The 17250-nt window shown below is 38.0% G+C and overlaps 1 protein-coding gene across 4 annotated transcripts in view; it reads left to right on the plus strand.

Moving 5' to 3' along the window:
- Positions 1-17250, plus strand: part of CPEB3 (cytoplasmic polyadenylation element binding protein 3) — a 177857-nt gene that overhangs the window by 92565 nt on the left and 68042 nt on the right. For 3 of the 4 annotated variants that reach the window (XM_036737212.1, XM_036737211.1, XM_036737214.1), the window contains exons 5-6: positions 4263-4430; positions 6526-6615. In XM_036737212.1, the coding sequence (XP_036593107.1) occupies positions 4263-4430; positions 6526-6615 (258 nt within the window). The remainder of the gene's footprint in view (positions 1-4262; positions 4431-6525; positions 6616-17250) is intronic. The other variant, XM_036737213.1, reaches the window with a different exon arrangement.

The raw sequence follows: 17250 nt of genomic DNA on the forward strand, positions 1-17250 counted from the left end.
CCCCCCATAAGTTTAGCTATTAGGATTGGATTTTCTTTACCATGGGATGATTATTTTTTTGTCCACAGAAATCAAGGAAGATAGTCTAAGAGGGGCCGGGGTCACCATTTTCATCATAAATGAAAACAGGAGTCTTTTGAAGTGTTGAAGTATACATGGCACAAGATTGCTTAAGCTTCTCTACAAACTCCCAGTGATCACTGTGATGTTCCCTGTTCTTTACCTTGTACTTGGGAGAGGGAACATGAGGTAACACAAAGATCACTGGCCTCAGACTCAAGTGAGACCAAGCTTTTAAATGACACTACTGCTGCATACTTTCTCTAGGACCCTGGGCAAAAGACATCACCTCTCTCAGTCTCAATTTCCCTTGCTGGTGGGGAACAATAATACACTTTCTTCCTGGGTCCATTTGAGCAACACAGTTTGTAAATCTTAAAGTCAGAGTGAGAGATGAAACTCAGTACCTTTTGTTGTCCTGAGAGGGAAAAGCTGAAGGCGAGAAACTGGGCCTGCGTTGAAAATGATGAAAGGGTTTGGTGTGAGAGAACGAGGTAAAGGCCTAGGCAGCTGAGCAAGCCAAAATGTGCCTCTGTGCTTTGAATACAGCTTCTCCTCCACCTTCAGGAGTGGTGCTTTGCAGTGCTTAGTAAAACTTTTAATGCAGTACCCTTCTTAATAGATCTATTTAATTTTTTTCTAAAGTCATTGTTTATTTATCCAATTACTGAATCAAATGCATTTGATTAGAAACTGAAAACAGACATTGAAAGCATAGCCCAATTAAGTGAAGAAATAGCAAATGGTAAAGTAGATGTCCAGGAGTATATTCTCTACTTTTTATTTTATAATATGGGAATTGGAATTTTAGAGAATGGTAGGATATTAAAGGTAGAAGGGGCTATCTGTTCAATCTCCTTAAGAATATTCATATGTAAGTTTTTTATAAGGATCTATAATACACAGTTATAAATGATCTCTAAGGTTCCTTTTGGTTCTAAAATTTTCTTTGATTGTAATTCAGGTAATTTAATTTTGGGTAAGGTATGTGGGTTGGAATTCCTTTATCCACTGGGATGTTGCAGGGTTTGAAATCCTGGTGAATTTTCTTATGGCCAGCTGCCAGCCTTAAGTAACTTAGTTCCCAGGTGGTTCTCCTGTTGAATATTCTTCCCTTTAACAAAATCCGGGTGCAAGGTGGGCTGAGCAGGCACTGAAAGATGTGGGGGCGGGGGAAGAGAACTTATCTGAAGGACTTCGGCTCAGCCTGCCCTTCTCGAACTCTTCTAAATGTCTTTGACCTGTTTTCACTGGGAAAAAAAGTGCTCAAAATCGGCTGTTGCACGATAATTGTGGCCTTTCTCCTGCTTCTTTCTAGCTTCTCTCAAAATACAAGTCCCACACAGACATTTTTTGGTCTTCCTTTTTGTTTTATGGCTCTCCAGAAAAGCAGGACTAGGAAAAATTCTTGCTTTTAAAAACTTAGTAGAATTTCTCAGCACCACCTGTTCACTGCCTCTATATAATTCAAGGATTGAACAGAAGTGTATATGTATGGATAAAGCAGTAATGATTTTGTTATTGTTTTTTAAGTAAAAAAAGAAAATTTAGACTCCATGCCTTTCTCTATAGCTAGAACAGTATTCATTAGTATTTATCATCGCAGTACAGAACTGTTGTCTGGGGTTAATTTGTATAAAATAAACCAAAGAGGAAAATGTTTATTGTATTGTCTTTTCTCTTAGAATATACAATGCTGTAGATCTCTCAGGGTGGGAGGAAGAAGAAGAGGAGCAAGGAGAAGGGGAGATTTGATAAAGAGTGTGTTTGTATGTGTATATACGGATGCATACATACATAGTACATATATGCATATACTTACATATCTATTCTAATACTTGGCTTATTTTATGGCAGATATTTTGGAAAACTTTAACAGCAACTTCTTGGTCTAGAAATTATATCTATAGTGAGATCTTCACTTTCCCCAGTATAACACTATAGGAAATCATATTTTTAACTTGATGGAAACTTAAGATTTTGTAAATAGGTGGGTACTATGAGACCAAAATGCTACCAAAACCTAAAGGAAATATATGTGCCTTAAAAGATTATATTCACATGTAAAAGTTTTGTGCCTTTCATAGGTTGTCATAAGAAAGGAAGAAAGAAAAAATGCTTAACCTAGTAGCCCAACTTCTGGTGATGAGCCTTTGTAGATATAAGTAGCCAAACTGGACCTTGGACAGTGCACATAGTCTATCCTCGGACTTGAAGTCTTTTGGCTTACTAGGACATGTCAGGTCTTATTTTTCACTGGCATAGCCCTCAAAACCCAGGGTCACCCCTATGCCACAATGAAGCATGAGAGTTGGTGTTTTGGATAAATTCAAGATTTTACAGTATCAGTCCTGTAGTGTTGTCTGTATTGTTGTCATTAGCAGATTTAGCCCAGTGCCTAGTATATAGTAGTTGCTTAATAAATGCTTATTGATAGATTACTGATGTATTTATTTTATAACCAAATTGGGGGTGGGGGGGGAGGCGGGAAACCTCTAAAGGAAGCTGCTCTAATTAAAAAGTTGGAAATACCTGTATTGGGAAAATATGCATTGTCAGTGAATGTGATATTTGCCGTAACCATTAACTAAGACACATTAGTTCCTGTGTACCTTATAGAGTTAGTTGTGATAAAGTAATCTAATCACTTTAGATAAATTACATAGCACTTAGCACAATGCTTGGAACATAGTAAGTGCTTAATAAATGTTTATTGACTAATACAAAAATCAAAGACCTCGAGTAGCTACAGATTTTGCATCCAAGAACTGGCCTTCAGGTCTGCCTATCATCATGCTGGAATTTCCAGTAAATCTAATTGTCTTAGCATAGTGATACCATTATACCCCACTTATCTAGGGGTCACATTTCTGGTAACTTCAACCCTTAGGAATAATGCATGAAATTCCCTGGAAATAAAAGGAAGAAGGCTACAGAACATAAGGGGAATGAATGTCCCTAAATTCTTACATTAAATCAGGCTTTTACATTTGTGGGTGGAACTTTAATGACTCTTGCAGTTCTCAAAGTAGTTATCTGTTTTCTCAGCCCTACTAGGAGCCAGCTACTTCTGGCAAGCTCTCTAGGGATTTATTGGCAGCCTGGAATAGAGAGAGGGAAAATGCAGAAATGTCTTGAATACAAGAATGGATGCTCATAGTAATGCACTGAATGAAATCTTCAAGAAAAGGTTTAGCTCAATAAACTCTGCTTAAGGAGGCAGTCTAGTAGAAAAGACATTTTAGAAAGGTTTACAATAAAAGTGATTAAAATAAAAATGGGGGGCTGTTCTCATCCTCACTTTTATCTGGAAAATAACATCCTCTAGCCTCCAGATAAATTGAGTCATTCATTATGTGACTAAAAGAATACCAAAAAATTTGAGTTGTAATGACAAAGTGTTTGCAGCTGTTCATGTACTTTGTCATTTTAGAATTCAAGCACAAAAAACATGGCAAAGTATGGAGCAGGAAGAGTTCTCAGGGTTAAAGTGTTATCAGCCCTCTTCAAAAGTGTTGTTCTCCTCTTTCCTCCAATACTGATTTCCATATTTCACGCCTTCTTTGCAGTTACTTAATAGTCCTCAAGTGGGATTGGAGGAGAACTCTTTTAGTTAGTTATTAATACTGTTCTCATCTATCCCTGCTGGGGGCTATTTGAGCCAGAGCTTAGTTTTCTCAGCTATCCATACTCACTGTAGCAGGCAGCAGTTAGAGCTGAGCCTAGGAAGAGCTTGATAAGGAGACTAAAGAGGCTAAATAGATCCTCCTCCATTTAGTCTTAGCAAATTGAATTTAATTGAATAAACCATAAAAGATTTAGGACTCCATCTTTTAGTGTGGAAATTATCTGGAGGGAAAAAATATTTTCTTGAAACCAGTAGGATTGGGATCGGAGAGGGGGTTTTATGTGAAGAGAAGTAAATATAGGTATGTTATTAAATGTAGCCCTTGGAAAGTTTGGACTTTTTTCCTGCCCTTAGAGAGATAACTGGTCCTGTGTTTATGTAAATAAATAAAGACACTGGAGGCTTTCAGGCACTGAGTGGTTGACTGTATAAAGTCCCTGTAGCTACTTACTGTGAAGAAATCTAGCAACAAGAATATGTCTTTTTTTTTTTAACACTGTAATTTGGGCTCCTAATTAAACACTTACTTTCCAGGAAAAATATTTAACTGTAGAAACTCCCCAATTTGTTTCAGGTCGGTCTTCTCTCTTTCCCTTTGAAGATGCCTTTCTAGAGGACAGTCATGGTGACCAGTCCTTATCATCAGGCCTGAGCTCTCCAACTCGCTGTCAGAATGGTGAGAGAGTGGAACGCTATTCTAGAAAGGTGTTTGTTGGGGGCCTCCCTCCTGACATCGATGAAGGTACCGTATGTGTATTAATTTAAATGTTTAAGAAAGATTTGTCTCTGTATTTAACGTTAGCGCTTTGAGAGCAGGAATTGTTTCATTCTTGGCAGAGCGCCTGGTCCATAGTAGGTGATTAATAAATGCTTGTTGATTGATTTAAAAAGCAGACCATGCCCATTGTAGCTAATGGCCTGTTCTATGATCTGCCTAGGGTACTGGCTTATCATTCTTGGGAAAGGTCAAAATGGAGAGTGGTAATGTGTCATATGTAAAGCAGTAATATTGATGTGTGAATTCTTCCCATGTAGACTTCCTTCATAGGGACTCAAAAGGCAAAAGTCCTTTTTATAGACTTGCTTTCCAGAACCTCACAGGTAGGCAGGAGAGGGATCCTACATCATTCAGAGTTTTTGTACCTCAGTTATAAATTTGAGTATGCTGATAATTTCCAAGGCTTTAACCAAAACTTTAGCTATTACGCTTAGACACATTTAGCATTCTGTATATGTAAACTTGTGTTTATATATTTATATATATATATACATAAGTATACATATAATTATTTTTATGCACTTATAGGTAAACATGACCTATATATGCCCTACACAGCATGGTATTGTAGAGGAAGAGTCAGGAAGAGCTGTGTTCAAGTTTCATCTCTGACACTTTTTGGCTCTGTGACCTTCGGCAAATCACTTAACCTCTTAGTGTCCTAGGCAACTAAGACTAAATAGGTATTGACCTGCATTGGTGTAGGGAGTTTCCTCTTCTGAGAGTTCCCTATACCAAAGAAAACACAGGTCCAGTCCCTATCACCTAACTGTAAACATGACCTACTTATAAGGGTGAAAGCAATAATTAGGATAATTAGTTGTTAAAACTAGAAAATTTTAAAATAAATATATTATGATAAGTATTTAGGTAATTAATAGTCTAAGTGAAAACTTTCACTTTTGCCCAAAATTCAGAGTTTAAAAATAGAAAAGGGAGAATGGAAAAATAGTTAAGTATCAGAAGTGACTTTAAAAAAAGGTTCTGTCAAGGTCAGTTCTAGTAGGTCTATGACCTACTTAAAAATCTTAGGAATGAATCCTTTTGGTAGCTCTTAAATATTTCTAGAAAACAGAATTTAATTTTTCAATAGAAAGGAAGAAGAAAAATTAGTTTGGAACATTAACACTGTAACTTGGCTACTTTGTTAGTCATGAGTGCCTCATCACCCCTCAACATTTTATGTGTTCTGGCAGAGGAGGAATGGTTATTTCTTAGGGATATTAAAGGAGATTCACTTAGTGGGTAAGAATTGGACTAGATGACCTTATGATGCTAATAACGTTCTTGGAACTTATAAAACGGTGTAGAGCTGGAGCCTCTAATTATAAAGTCCTCTTCCTGGTTTAAAAATTAATCCCAGTTCTTCCCATAGTGTTGGCTTGTTTGTTCCCCCCTCCAAATTCATTTGTTGCTGAAAGAGCTGTTAATTTCAAACCTGATTAAAGCTGTCATGGCAGATTATATTAATCTTCTGCCATGAGTCAGAAAGAGGGTTCATCCAGTTTATTAGGATTTTTAAAAATTGTTTTATTGAGGATGAGAGTATATAAACATGGGCTGTAACCAATTTATTTGTTTGTCTTAACACTGTTATTCCACATACCTGTTAGGCAAATACATTTTTCTGCTGGCAAAAGACACTAAAATAGGGGAAAAAATTTGTAGAACTAGAATGTGATTTTCTATTTCAGAATGACTTAAGAATTACACATTTTCATATTCTGTGCACCTTTGCTCTTTTCTGAAAATAAAATTTTTAAAAAACCTCTTTTTTTTAGCTTGTTTTCCTCAAGACCAAATTATGTGTTCTCACCCTCTATGGTGCAATAAGGGAAATCTATAACACAAAAGTGAGAAACTGAGTTTTCATGCTTTTAAGGGAATTAAGAAAATACTGATTTAGTGCAATTTTATAGATAACTTTCAGCTCCTCTTGTTAAGTAGCTTTAGGCAACAACCGTTAAGACATTTTTTAAAAAGCAGGGTTCTCTTTTGCTGCTTGGCAATTTGAAGATTTCTCTTTCCCCTTCCTAAATCTCCTTATTTGTTTTTGTAGATGAGATTACTGCCAGCTTTCGTAGGTTTGGACCTCTTGTGGTGGACTGGCCTCACAAAGCTGAAAGCAAGTCATATTTTCCACCTAAAGGTAATAAGCTTACGATGCCTATACAGCCTGTGTTTAGAACTAGTGTGACAATTCAATAAAAGGCAGCCTTTTAACTCTTGAAGTGGCTGGGATTTTTTTTTAGTCCATTATAATGTGGTTGTTAATATATGTAGAGAGAAGATAGGAAGCCCTTTTCTCCAATATCACCCTAGTGGTTTCAAAGTCTCATACACGAGAAAGTAGAATATCATTTGGAACCAGCCTTTAGCTCATGTTGATTTCTTTTGGAATTAATGTGGGGAGGGAATGCTGAGATCTATTGATCATTTTAACCAGTCTTGATCAAAGGCTAAATCCATCTCCTGGCCTAGATTCTGAGAATAACCCTGAGGTTGATCTTCTTGGGGAGAAAACAAGGAAACACTTAATGTGTTTGAAACTAATATTAACCTTGAAATGAAGAAACTCTCCCAACCTGGGGCCAGGGGTGGGTGGGTGAGGGTGGTAATTTGAGATGAGTTTATCTTTATCTCCATCTGTCAACATTGGGACAACTTATCAAAGTAAAAGCCACTACATGACTCTTAAAATCTCCTGACTTTTTCCAGGTTGTTTTAGGGTTTGTTTTTGTTTTTGCGATTTTGAAAAGCTTTGTGGTTGCCTTTTGTATTTGTATTGACTTTTCTCCTTAACTTTCTCTAACTCCCTCCCATCTTGAACCCTTGTTTATATGGAGAAAAACCATTTAAACAAATCATCTAACACAACCATGGACAGCATTTACTTCATTCCATATCCAAAGTCACCCCCTCTCAACTAAGAGGAAGAAGTCTCCTTGGTTATCACCTCTCTAAGACCAAAACTGTTCATTATAATTCATCAGAGTTCTTCTGCTTTTTCATGATATTATTTACATTTCTGTCCTGTGTATGTTGTATCTTTGTTTCTGATCGATTCACTGCATCACTCCATATGGGTCTGCCCACACATTTCTTTCAGTTTCTTGAATTCGTCATTTCTCATAACAAGATAATACTCAGTTTTTGTCCTTGGACCAGGATCTTTTGAGTCAATTTCATTCAATAGGCATCCATTTTGTTTCTCCCTCCCCCCCCGGCCTTTTTTTTTTTTTACCACTGAATATTTTAGTACATAGAGGAATCTTTTTCCCTGTTGTTGACCTCGTTAGGTTATATGTCCAGTGATGGGATCACCGGGTCAAAAACTATGAAAAGCTTAGTGGTTTCTTATTTCCAAATAGTTGGACTAATTCATAGCTTCACCAACAGTGATTAGTCTTCCCCTCACACCTTCAGAATCTTTTTAAAAAAATGACTTTTGCCCATTTGAATGTGAAGTGAATTTGGCTTATTTTCTTTTCAAATAATCTGTTTTTCAACCCAGGGGGCTTGCCTTGGCTAACACTGGGGGCATCTCCTACTTGTGTACTACTTACCAAGTGTTCGTTGCTAAAAATGACACTATCTTTTAGATTATCCTGAGAACAGTTTCGGAAGGGGTAAGTGCTATGTTTTATCATGCAGCACCAGCTTACTGGCAAACAAAACAGGATGAGAAAACAAGCTTTAGACATAACTGCCCCAAATTCTGCAGGTCCTTTCTGTGCCTTTTGTAGACTTAATCTCCTCTCCCCTTATTCTGGAACTCTAAATAATTTACTAAGTGCCATCAATTTTTAACCTACTTCTATAGAATTTCCTCATTTGATGACAAACAAAAAAACAACTTTGTTATTCAGCAAAGGCTAAGCCAGTCTCCTGTCTAAGTAGTAAATATGGCCCTAAGGATGATCTTCTCTAGGGGAAATAAGAGGAAATTTAGTCGTCTTACTATAATAATGAGGAAGCAGCTTTCAGAAGACTTTGGTACTGGGGTTTTGATAAGAAAAGACAACCCTCCGCTTATGCCTTAAAACCCAAGGTAGAGGGTAAGCATAGTCCAGAAGAGAGAAAGAAAAGACCTATTATAATTATCACTCCATTCACATTTGAATCCTCTCCTGCCTTTCTCAAGTCACATCTCTTCCCTTTGCAAACTTTTTCAAACTGACCTGTTGCTGTTTCCTACATGCAAAAAGCCCATCTCCTGCCTCAGTATCTGCACAGGTCATCCTGCCATGTCTGGAATGAGCACTCCTCCTTCACCTTTGCAAGTTAGGATTCCTAAAGCACAGTTTTAATGCTGCTCCTAGACCAGCCCTTTCTGGTCTCCTCTCCAGTTGCTAGTGCTCCCTGTTGAAATTACATTGTATTGTTTTGATATTTACTTTGTATTATGTGTATGTACAAGTTGCATTTGTAGAGGACAATATAAACTCCTTCAGGGCCATAATTGTTTTTGTATCCCTGGCACCTAGTTCAGTCCCCAACACACAAACACTTAATAAATGTTTGAATAGAATGTTGGCTGTAGCTAATTAGTTCATCTTAAACAATTCAGTTTTATTTATAACTGGTTTCTGGCTATCTAGTAATTAGCAATTCTTCCCTGAGTGCGCCTTTCTTTAGGTAGAGTTGAAATTGATCCAAAGTTTTTCTTAGTGCGTTTCAGGCTCATGAATAAATAGTATCTTAGATCTGGAGGCATCTTTGGAGGTGACCTAGTCTAATGGCTTCCTTTTACTAGCTGCCTGAGCTGATGCAGCTTTTTGGGTATGACTGGACTAGCTGGCTTGCTGCAATCGTTTTCAGTGCTAAAAGTCTGATTATGGAATTAACATATCTTGGCCTTCTTAAGTATTTGAACAGGCCACAATTGAATCTTTTAAACTTGCCAGAACCTGAAGAGCAGCGGAGATAGTGAGGTTGCATTGACTAGGCATCTTTCCAACAGGAGGGTTGCTGGGGGGTTTATGGTTCTACTTGTGAAGACAAGACATAATGGTTTTTAATTGTTTCATCAGCATCCCTTTGACAGGTGATGTGAATATGCCCCAAAATGAAGGAACAGTTTCTGTTCCTGGCAGAATTCTTATTCTTCATATCCTATAAAGGTGGAAGGACATTTGCAATGTAATCATTGAAAGTTCTAAAGAAAGAAAAGTGCAAGATTGATAGAAAATCAGTTTCATATTTCCTGTCTGTGACGCTTATTAGCTTTTGACCTTGAGAAAGTCACTACATTGCTGACCTTTAGTTTCTACCTGTGTAAAATAGTATCTACTTCAGGGATCATTGTGAAGATTGAAGATTTAGAGCTGGGATTGTAGAGGTCATTCGGTCAAACTTATTTTACAGATGAGGAAACTGAAGGCCAGTTTGTCTAACTTGAACTTACTTGTTCAAGTTCTTACAAGTAGAAAATATCAAAGAGAATATTTGAACCCAGGTCCTTTGACTCCCAAGTCAGTGAACATTTTCCATTGTTACCACCTCTGAAATGAGGGAATGCATTTAAGGTACTTTGGGGATGCTTAAAACACTACATAATTGTTAGCCATCTTGTTTGATATGAATGTAGCTATTTTTTTTAAGTTTAATGAGTAAGGACAACTGAAGAGATTACTATGGGAATTAATCTTTTCAGAAATGAATTTTTATAAATCTCCCTCAGTGATGATAACAAATTTAATGCTTTGAAAACGCATATCAATAGTGTTTACATTTTGGATGATTGCTATTGAAAATTCCGCAATAATAATTGTATCTTATCTTCCTTATATATCTCAATACATTGTTAGGCAATCAAATATTTGTTAGTTGAATAAACATTTCATACAATTAGTTTGATCTGACTTCATTCAGAATACTCTATCACTCCATATCCTATTCATTCTTCAAAATGTAACTTAAGTTCTGCTTCCTCTTATGACTAATCTCTCTGACTCAGTTTACATCACTGTTAGTACTATGACATTAGTACCTTCCTAGCTACTGGCTTTTTCTCGAATTGTCTATTATATGATTTAAAGGTTTGTGTACTGTCTTGTTCACTGATTGCTTCCTGTGTAACTTGACTCCCCAAATAAATTGTAAGCTCCTTTTGAATCTTGATACCCTCAAGTGCCAAGCATAGTGCCAAATATATAATCAGTAATTGGCCAAAAAAAAATTCCTTGGTTGATTGATATAGGAGTGGAAAGCAAGAAAAGATGGTGGACCTTTTTCTGTCATGCATGTAGATTTACTCTTTCTTTTTTTTCTTATTTTCTTCTCCATTACAATGGGAAATGGAGAGGAATCTCCTATCATATGATCCTCTCTTGTGTCTTTAAAGTATAAGGCAATCCTCCAGGGAAAGAAGTAGTAGCAACAAGTATGGTAGGGTTCTGGCTCTGCCAGAGTGGAAATATTTTAAAATTATTTTCCTCTTGCTTGATCATAAAATGGAACCCAAGTCTCTTCTGAATTTAATTATGAATTAGTAGAAGAAAATTCAAGTCTATATCTTGCTAAAACATTGAAGATTCCTCTTATATGTTTTTAGCTCTGGACTTTTGTACTAAAGTGAAATTGTGTGTTTGTGTGTGTAGGCATGAAAATAGTCATCTTAAATATAACCAAATCTCATATGGTATTGTAATTGTCTTAAGTGATTATTGAATTTAACCAGAAAAAAGAGATGATGAAACATTGTAAATGATCACATTACATTGGAAACAATTAATACAGTGTTTGTTGAGTGATCAGTACAAAGCCCATTCAATGCAAGGTGGGCACCAGGCAGAAGTAGGAGATGCAATTCCAGGTTGCCAGTTAATATCTTTGAAGGTAAGACCAACATGTGAAAGTTAGCTAATGCTGTAAGATAGTATATAGGCATTGCCAAAAGGATGGTACAGGCAGTGAGTTCCAGAAGATCTTAAAAGAAGAAAGATGACTCTAGGCTGGAATGATTTAATGAAGGTTTCATGGAAGAGGTGGACTCCATCTCAGCTTTAAAGGATGGGAAGAGGATGTAAGTAAAGAGGAAAGTGAGAGAAGAGCATTTTATAGAAAAAAGTACTGAAGTAGGCTTTGTATGGTCCTTGGGAGGAACAGTGACAAGGACAAACATGAATGGAGTCAAGGATTTATGTTGGGGAGTAGTGGGGGATAAGGTAGGTTTGGGTTGTGTCTCACACATAACATTCTATCCCTGTCTCCATCCTTTTGCTTTGGCTATCCCCCTTGCTTGAAATACACTGCCCTCTTCAGCTTCATTGAATCCCTTCCTTCATTCAGAATAGTTCAAGCACCACCTTCTACATAAAGTTTACTGATTTCCCAACTGCCTTGAGTGCCCAACCACCACCCCCTCCCACTACCTTGTATTATTTTGTATTCTGCATATGCTTATATATGTACATGTTATCTCCATTGATAGGATGTAAACTCTTTGAAGACAGGCCTTTTTTGTTTTCATCATTGTATCGCCAACAGCCAGTATAGTACTTAATAAATGCATGTTTATTGATTTCTGTGGGACAGGCAGTGCACTAGGGGCTGGAGATATAAGGACAAAAACAGTCCCTGCCCTCAAGAAGATTACATTCTATCATGGCAGACAATATGCAAGCACAGAAGTAAATGTAACATATAATCAAAGTGATCTTAGGTGATTTTAGAGGGATTAGAAAAGGCTTTCTCTAGAAGGTAGCATTTGAGCTGAGCTGGGGATTCTAAAAGGCACAGGCAAAGACAGTGCATTTCAGGCATGAGGGACAGCCTGTGCAGAGGCAGAGAGAGGGGTAGGGCAATGTTGTATGTGAGGGGCAGAGGCAGGGCAGTTTGGCCAGATTGTAGAGCACATAAAGGGAGTAATGCATAATAACTTTGGAAAGTGAGACAGGAGCCAGATTATGAAAGGCTTTCAGTTCCACACGAGGCACTTTGTATTGGCTCCTAGAGGCAATGGGGAATCACTGGAACCTCTTGAGAAGAGGAATAACATATTCACGCCTGTCTTTTAGGAATTTGACTTTAGCAATTATGTAAAGGATGGATTTAAAAGGTCAGAGGCCAATTGGGAAGATATCAGAGTAATGGAAGTTAGAAGTAACGAGTACTAGTACTGAACTAGGTTAGTGACTGTGTGAATTGAGGGAAGGGGACAGATGTGAGAGTGGTAGAGGTAGAATCAGTAAGATTTGGTAACTGATTGTAGATGTGGTATGGAGGGGACTGAAGAATCCAGGATGATTTTGAGGTTGCCTATGTGATGACCAGATGAGTGGTGGTCCCCTGAATAGAAACAGTAGACGGAATGTTAAATTTGGAGTCAAAGGGCCCGTCTTAGAACTCTATCTTGATTTGCTTTTTACCTCTTTGACTTCAGACAAGTTGTTTTGCCTCTCTGAGTCTTTTGCTTAATATGGAAATTGAGGGGGTTCATCTAGACGACTTGTGAGCTTACTTCCTGCTCTACAGCTTTGATCCTCTGTTTTTTGAAGTTTTTTGAGAAAGGCACTGATTGATATATCGATAAAAGCAGTGTTTCGGAAAAATAATCTAACAGAATCGGTCAAGAGGGGGAAGACACTAGACACCAAAAGCTAATCTAGAGATCCTTAAAATAGTCCAGGTATGAGGTTATAAGGGCAAGAACCATAGTAGGGGCAGTGAGAATGTAAAGAAACATTACAGAGGGAGAATCCAGTGGTCTTAGTAATTGACTAAATGTGGGGAAAAGGTGGAGGAAGCAATCTTCATTCCCTGGGAGAATGATGGCAGCTTTAAGGAGGTGTGTGTGTGGGGGGGGGGGCGGGAGAGACAGAGATAGAGAGACACTCATTTTAGGAATTTCAAGGAGAGACCAATGAATGTGAACTTGGGTGCTGTTTTTGTCCAAGAAATGTGCTAGTTTGTTTTTATTCCTGTTTAGTTCAAGATAATAGGAAATCCAAGTGAAGATTCCCATAAGATGTTGTGGAACTGACAGCTGAATTAAACATTAGGGCTGGAGAGGCCTTTTGGAAATTTGCATAGAGGTGGTGGTTAAAACATGGGATTGGATGAGCCTGTGAGGGAAGAGAGTGAAGACAGAATGTGAAGAGGAGGACCAAGGCCTGAATTTTGAGGAATACCAACTGAGAAGGGGCAAGGGGAGCCTATAAAGGAGATATATGAGAGGAAAACCAAAGAAGCAGCATGCCCTCCTGAATTTTGTCTGGAAGATCTGAGCTTGAATCATCTTTCAGATGCTTACTAGCTATATAATCCTTAGCAAATTATTTGACCCATCTGAGCCTCAGTTTGCTCACCCATGTAAAGGGGACAATACTACCTATGTCATGATGTTTTGTATGTGAAGAGCCTTGTAAACCTGAAAACATTATGTAACAAAAGCTATTCTACAGCCACAGAGACCAAGGGAAGTGAGGGTTTCAGATAGACTGTGGTTAGTAAATAATTTCTATCATTGCAGAGGTGTCAAAGAGGATGAGGGCTAGATAAAGACAGCCTTTAGATCTGATGATGAGGAAATTCTTGACCTTTGAGCATGCAATTTCAGAAGAGTAACAGGAACAGAAGCCAGACAGATTTCAGCCAACACTCATTTTTCCAGGACAGGAAGGAAACACGCAGCAGTAGACTGTTCTTGCTCACAATACCTAGCTAGTGCCAAAAACTATGGGAATTTTCCTTACCTCCTGTTTATTGGGCCAACCTGACTTTAGGTCCAGAGTGGCTTTGCTCTCAAGTTCCCTAAGGCAAAATTACCCTGGCTGCCATCTAACCAGGTGACTAAGATATAATTAAGTGCAGGGAAAGGACTAGAGGCAAAGTCTACAGGCATTGGAATCTAATGGCCAAGATCCAACTTGAGCATTTGAGCTCTTAGTAATAAAATATTCCATGACTAGAGGAATGGAGTAGAGGAAGAATTAAGTACAGGCAGGCTACAGTGGAACAATATACCACCAGAGGAACAACGCAAGACTCTTGCACTTCTTGTGAGCAATTTCTAGCCTCACCTTCATTCTAGACTTGAAAATTAGGTTAGAGAGAAATAATAAAATCCAAACAAGATAGTTTTGTTTTAAGAGGCTGAAAATATTGTTGATTTGTTCAGCACCTTTTGTCCTTCATAAGCCTTTATATGCTCAAAGCCTGTCTTCTGAGTGGTGGCCTATGACTAGGGTACCAACCTGCCATACTGAAGGCATGACAGAACCTTGACACAGCAGGTCTCATGGACCTTATGGAGAGCCCTACATCATTTGGTGTTATTTTCCCATGTTCAGAGGTGCCAGAGAATTTCTATCCCTTCTTTCTGTCATGGTTGTAATATTAAATCTCACTATTTTCTCAGCATCAGCTTTGCAGTTGATTATTCCTTGCTTGCTCAAAGAGGAACAGTTTATACCTCATGAAAAATAAAGAAAGCTGTTTTCCCTTGTTTTCTCAGTGGGTATCATCCATGGGAGAGAAGAATCAGTTTAAAATAAATTGTGAGCAGGTGAACTATTTTGGTATTTTTGCAAGGCTGATCAATATCAAGAAATAAAGTTGATGTTATTTGTGGCACTTCCTGGTCATTTATGCTGTCTCATCCTCAGAAAGTGCCCTTCAGTACTTTCTTCCTTGTAATTGTCTGCCCTACCCATGTATTGGGAACACGTCAGAGAATCTGACATGGGCCACGGTTCCAAGTCTTAACTGGTCTTTCTCACATAATGGGAGTGAGCAGTTCACCTGGATAGCCAGAAACAGTGTAGTACAATGGGAAGTGTGCAGAATTGGCAATCAGTTTTAATCTAATCATTTTGACTCACTCAGCCTCAGTTTTCTTATCTGTAAAATTTGGAGGATGGACCAGATGACTCGTAAGGCCCCTTCCTGCTCTATGTCTATAATTCTCTGTTCTCTGGCTGCATGAATCATCAAATGGGACTTTTGAGCCTCAGTTTCTTTACTTGGGGGGTGTCATGACATTTTTTTTCTATTCATTCCTGAGTCTTCTTGGGTCCATAACGTATTAGTTCCCTGGCCTTCCTCCTTCATTGTTTATCAGAAATGGCAACCAGCAGCCAAACAACAAATATTTTGTGTGCGTGACACTGTGCTAAGTGTAGAGGATATAAAGACAAAAAATAAACTCGTTCCTGCTTTCAAGAGCTTCTCTTCCATCAGGGAAACAACATATACACATATAAATAAATTCAGATTACATGCAAGGTAATGGGAGAGATCAGTTAATAAACATAATAATGATGATGATGACCTTCATATGTAATAAGTTAGGACCATGTGTAGAGTATGTGTGTTCAAGTTTTTCTAATAGAGTTAATGCATATTCTCTGACCCAGCCTCTCTCTCACCTAGTTCACCTTGTCCATTTGGATTTCCTATGTAGAAGATAATTATGTCAAATCACAAAGGCATGAAAATGCAGGTGTTTATACATAACGCCACACTAGTTTGTGACCACAGAGGAAAAGAAAGCTAACATCGGACTCAAACCACATTAACACTGTACTTTTGAGAAATTGAACTAACCGACTACATAGTAGTGTAGGAGAGATTGAATGGTGTACAGAGAGCCAGCCTTAGTCAGGAAGACAGAGATTAAAATCCTCCTTCTGACACATACGGGTGGTATGACCCATTAAGGGCCCCTGATTATATAAAATGTAGGAAGTTACAGGTGTCCATTGGTAAAAGAGGATTTCCTCACCATAAGTTCCTTACAGTAGTAAAATCACTGTTTTGTCACCCCCCCAAAATTATTAATATGTAGAATTATAGAATGTTAGAACTGGAATGCACCTTAGACACCACCTCCAGAGGCATCTGAGGTATTGTGGAAAGAACACTACATTTGGAGGATGGGAACCAGATACACGTCCCAAGACCTTTATTTTATCTCTATGACTTTGGGCACATGGCTTACACTCTGTGTGCTTCAGTTTTCTCATGTGTAAAACAAGGATGTAGCCAAAATGAATATCTGAGTTGAAGTCCTGTCTTTTGACTTTTAATGACTGTGTGACCCTCGCTGGGCAAAGCATTTAACTTCAGTGCTTCAGGCAGCTCTCTAAAGCTAAATTGGAGAGTAGGACAATGGGGAAAGCTTCTCCCTAGGAGTTCCCTACACTGAAGAAATCATAGGTCTGGTGTAATAGCAATTTAGATTTGAAGATCTGGTTGAAAGGGCTTTTTAAAACATAAATTTTTAAACCATAATATCAATGTGATCCCAATTCAAAATCCAGTCTCTTAGTAGTAAGGATGAAGAAACTGAGGCAGAGATGAAGTCGCATAGCCCAGGCTGCAAAGCACACAGTATTTTGTTCTGCATCCCTTCGTCACTATCCCCAGGCTAGTGTTCTTTCTAATAAACTACCCAAGATGAGGGAGGAGAAAAGAAGGACCGCTAAGTAAATCAGTTTTGTTACTCAGAAGACATAGGAACATTCACTTTACTGTTTCCTTAAAACCATTCTTTATATCTGGCTATAAGAATATCTGAAGGAAGTGAAGTTTCAGAGTAATTTTTTTTCTTTTCCAGAATAGCTCGAGTAGAAATCAGATGTTTTAAGCAATAATTCCAAGGCTTTTTCCCTCATGAGATTATGTAAACTAATCAAGTCAAATTGTGAAGCAGAATGATTTTAATCTCTGCTTTTCTTAACTACTTGCAAGACACAAGTAGCTTATGTTGAATTTGCATCTTCTCCATAGAAGATGATGGCACCAGCTCACTGGTCACATGTGCCCTGAATGTTTGGCA

The sequence above is a fragment of the Trichosurus vulpecula genome, chromosome 8, assembly GCF_011100635.1.
Source record: "Trichosurus vulpecula isolate mTriVul1 chromosome 8, mTriVul1.pri, whole genome shotgun sequence".
Classification (NCBI taxonomy): Eukaryota; Metazoa; Chordata; class Mammalia; order Diprotodontia; family Phalangeridae; genus Trichosurus; species Trichosurus vulpecula.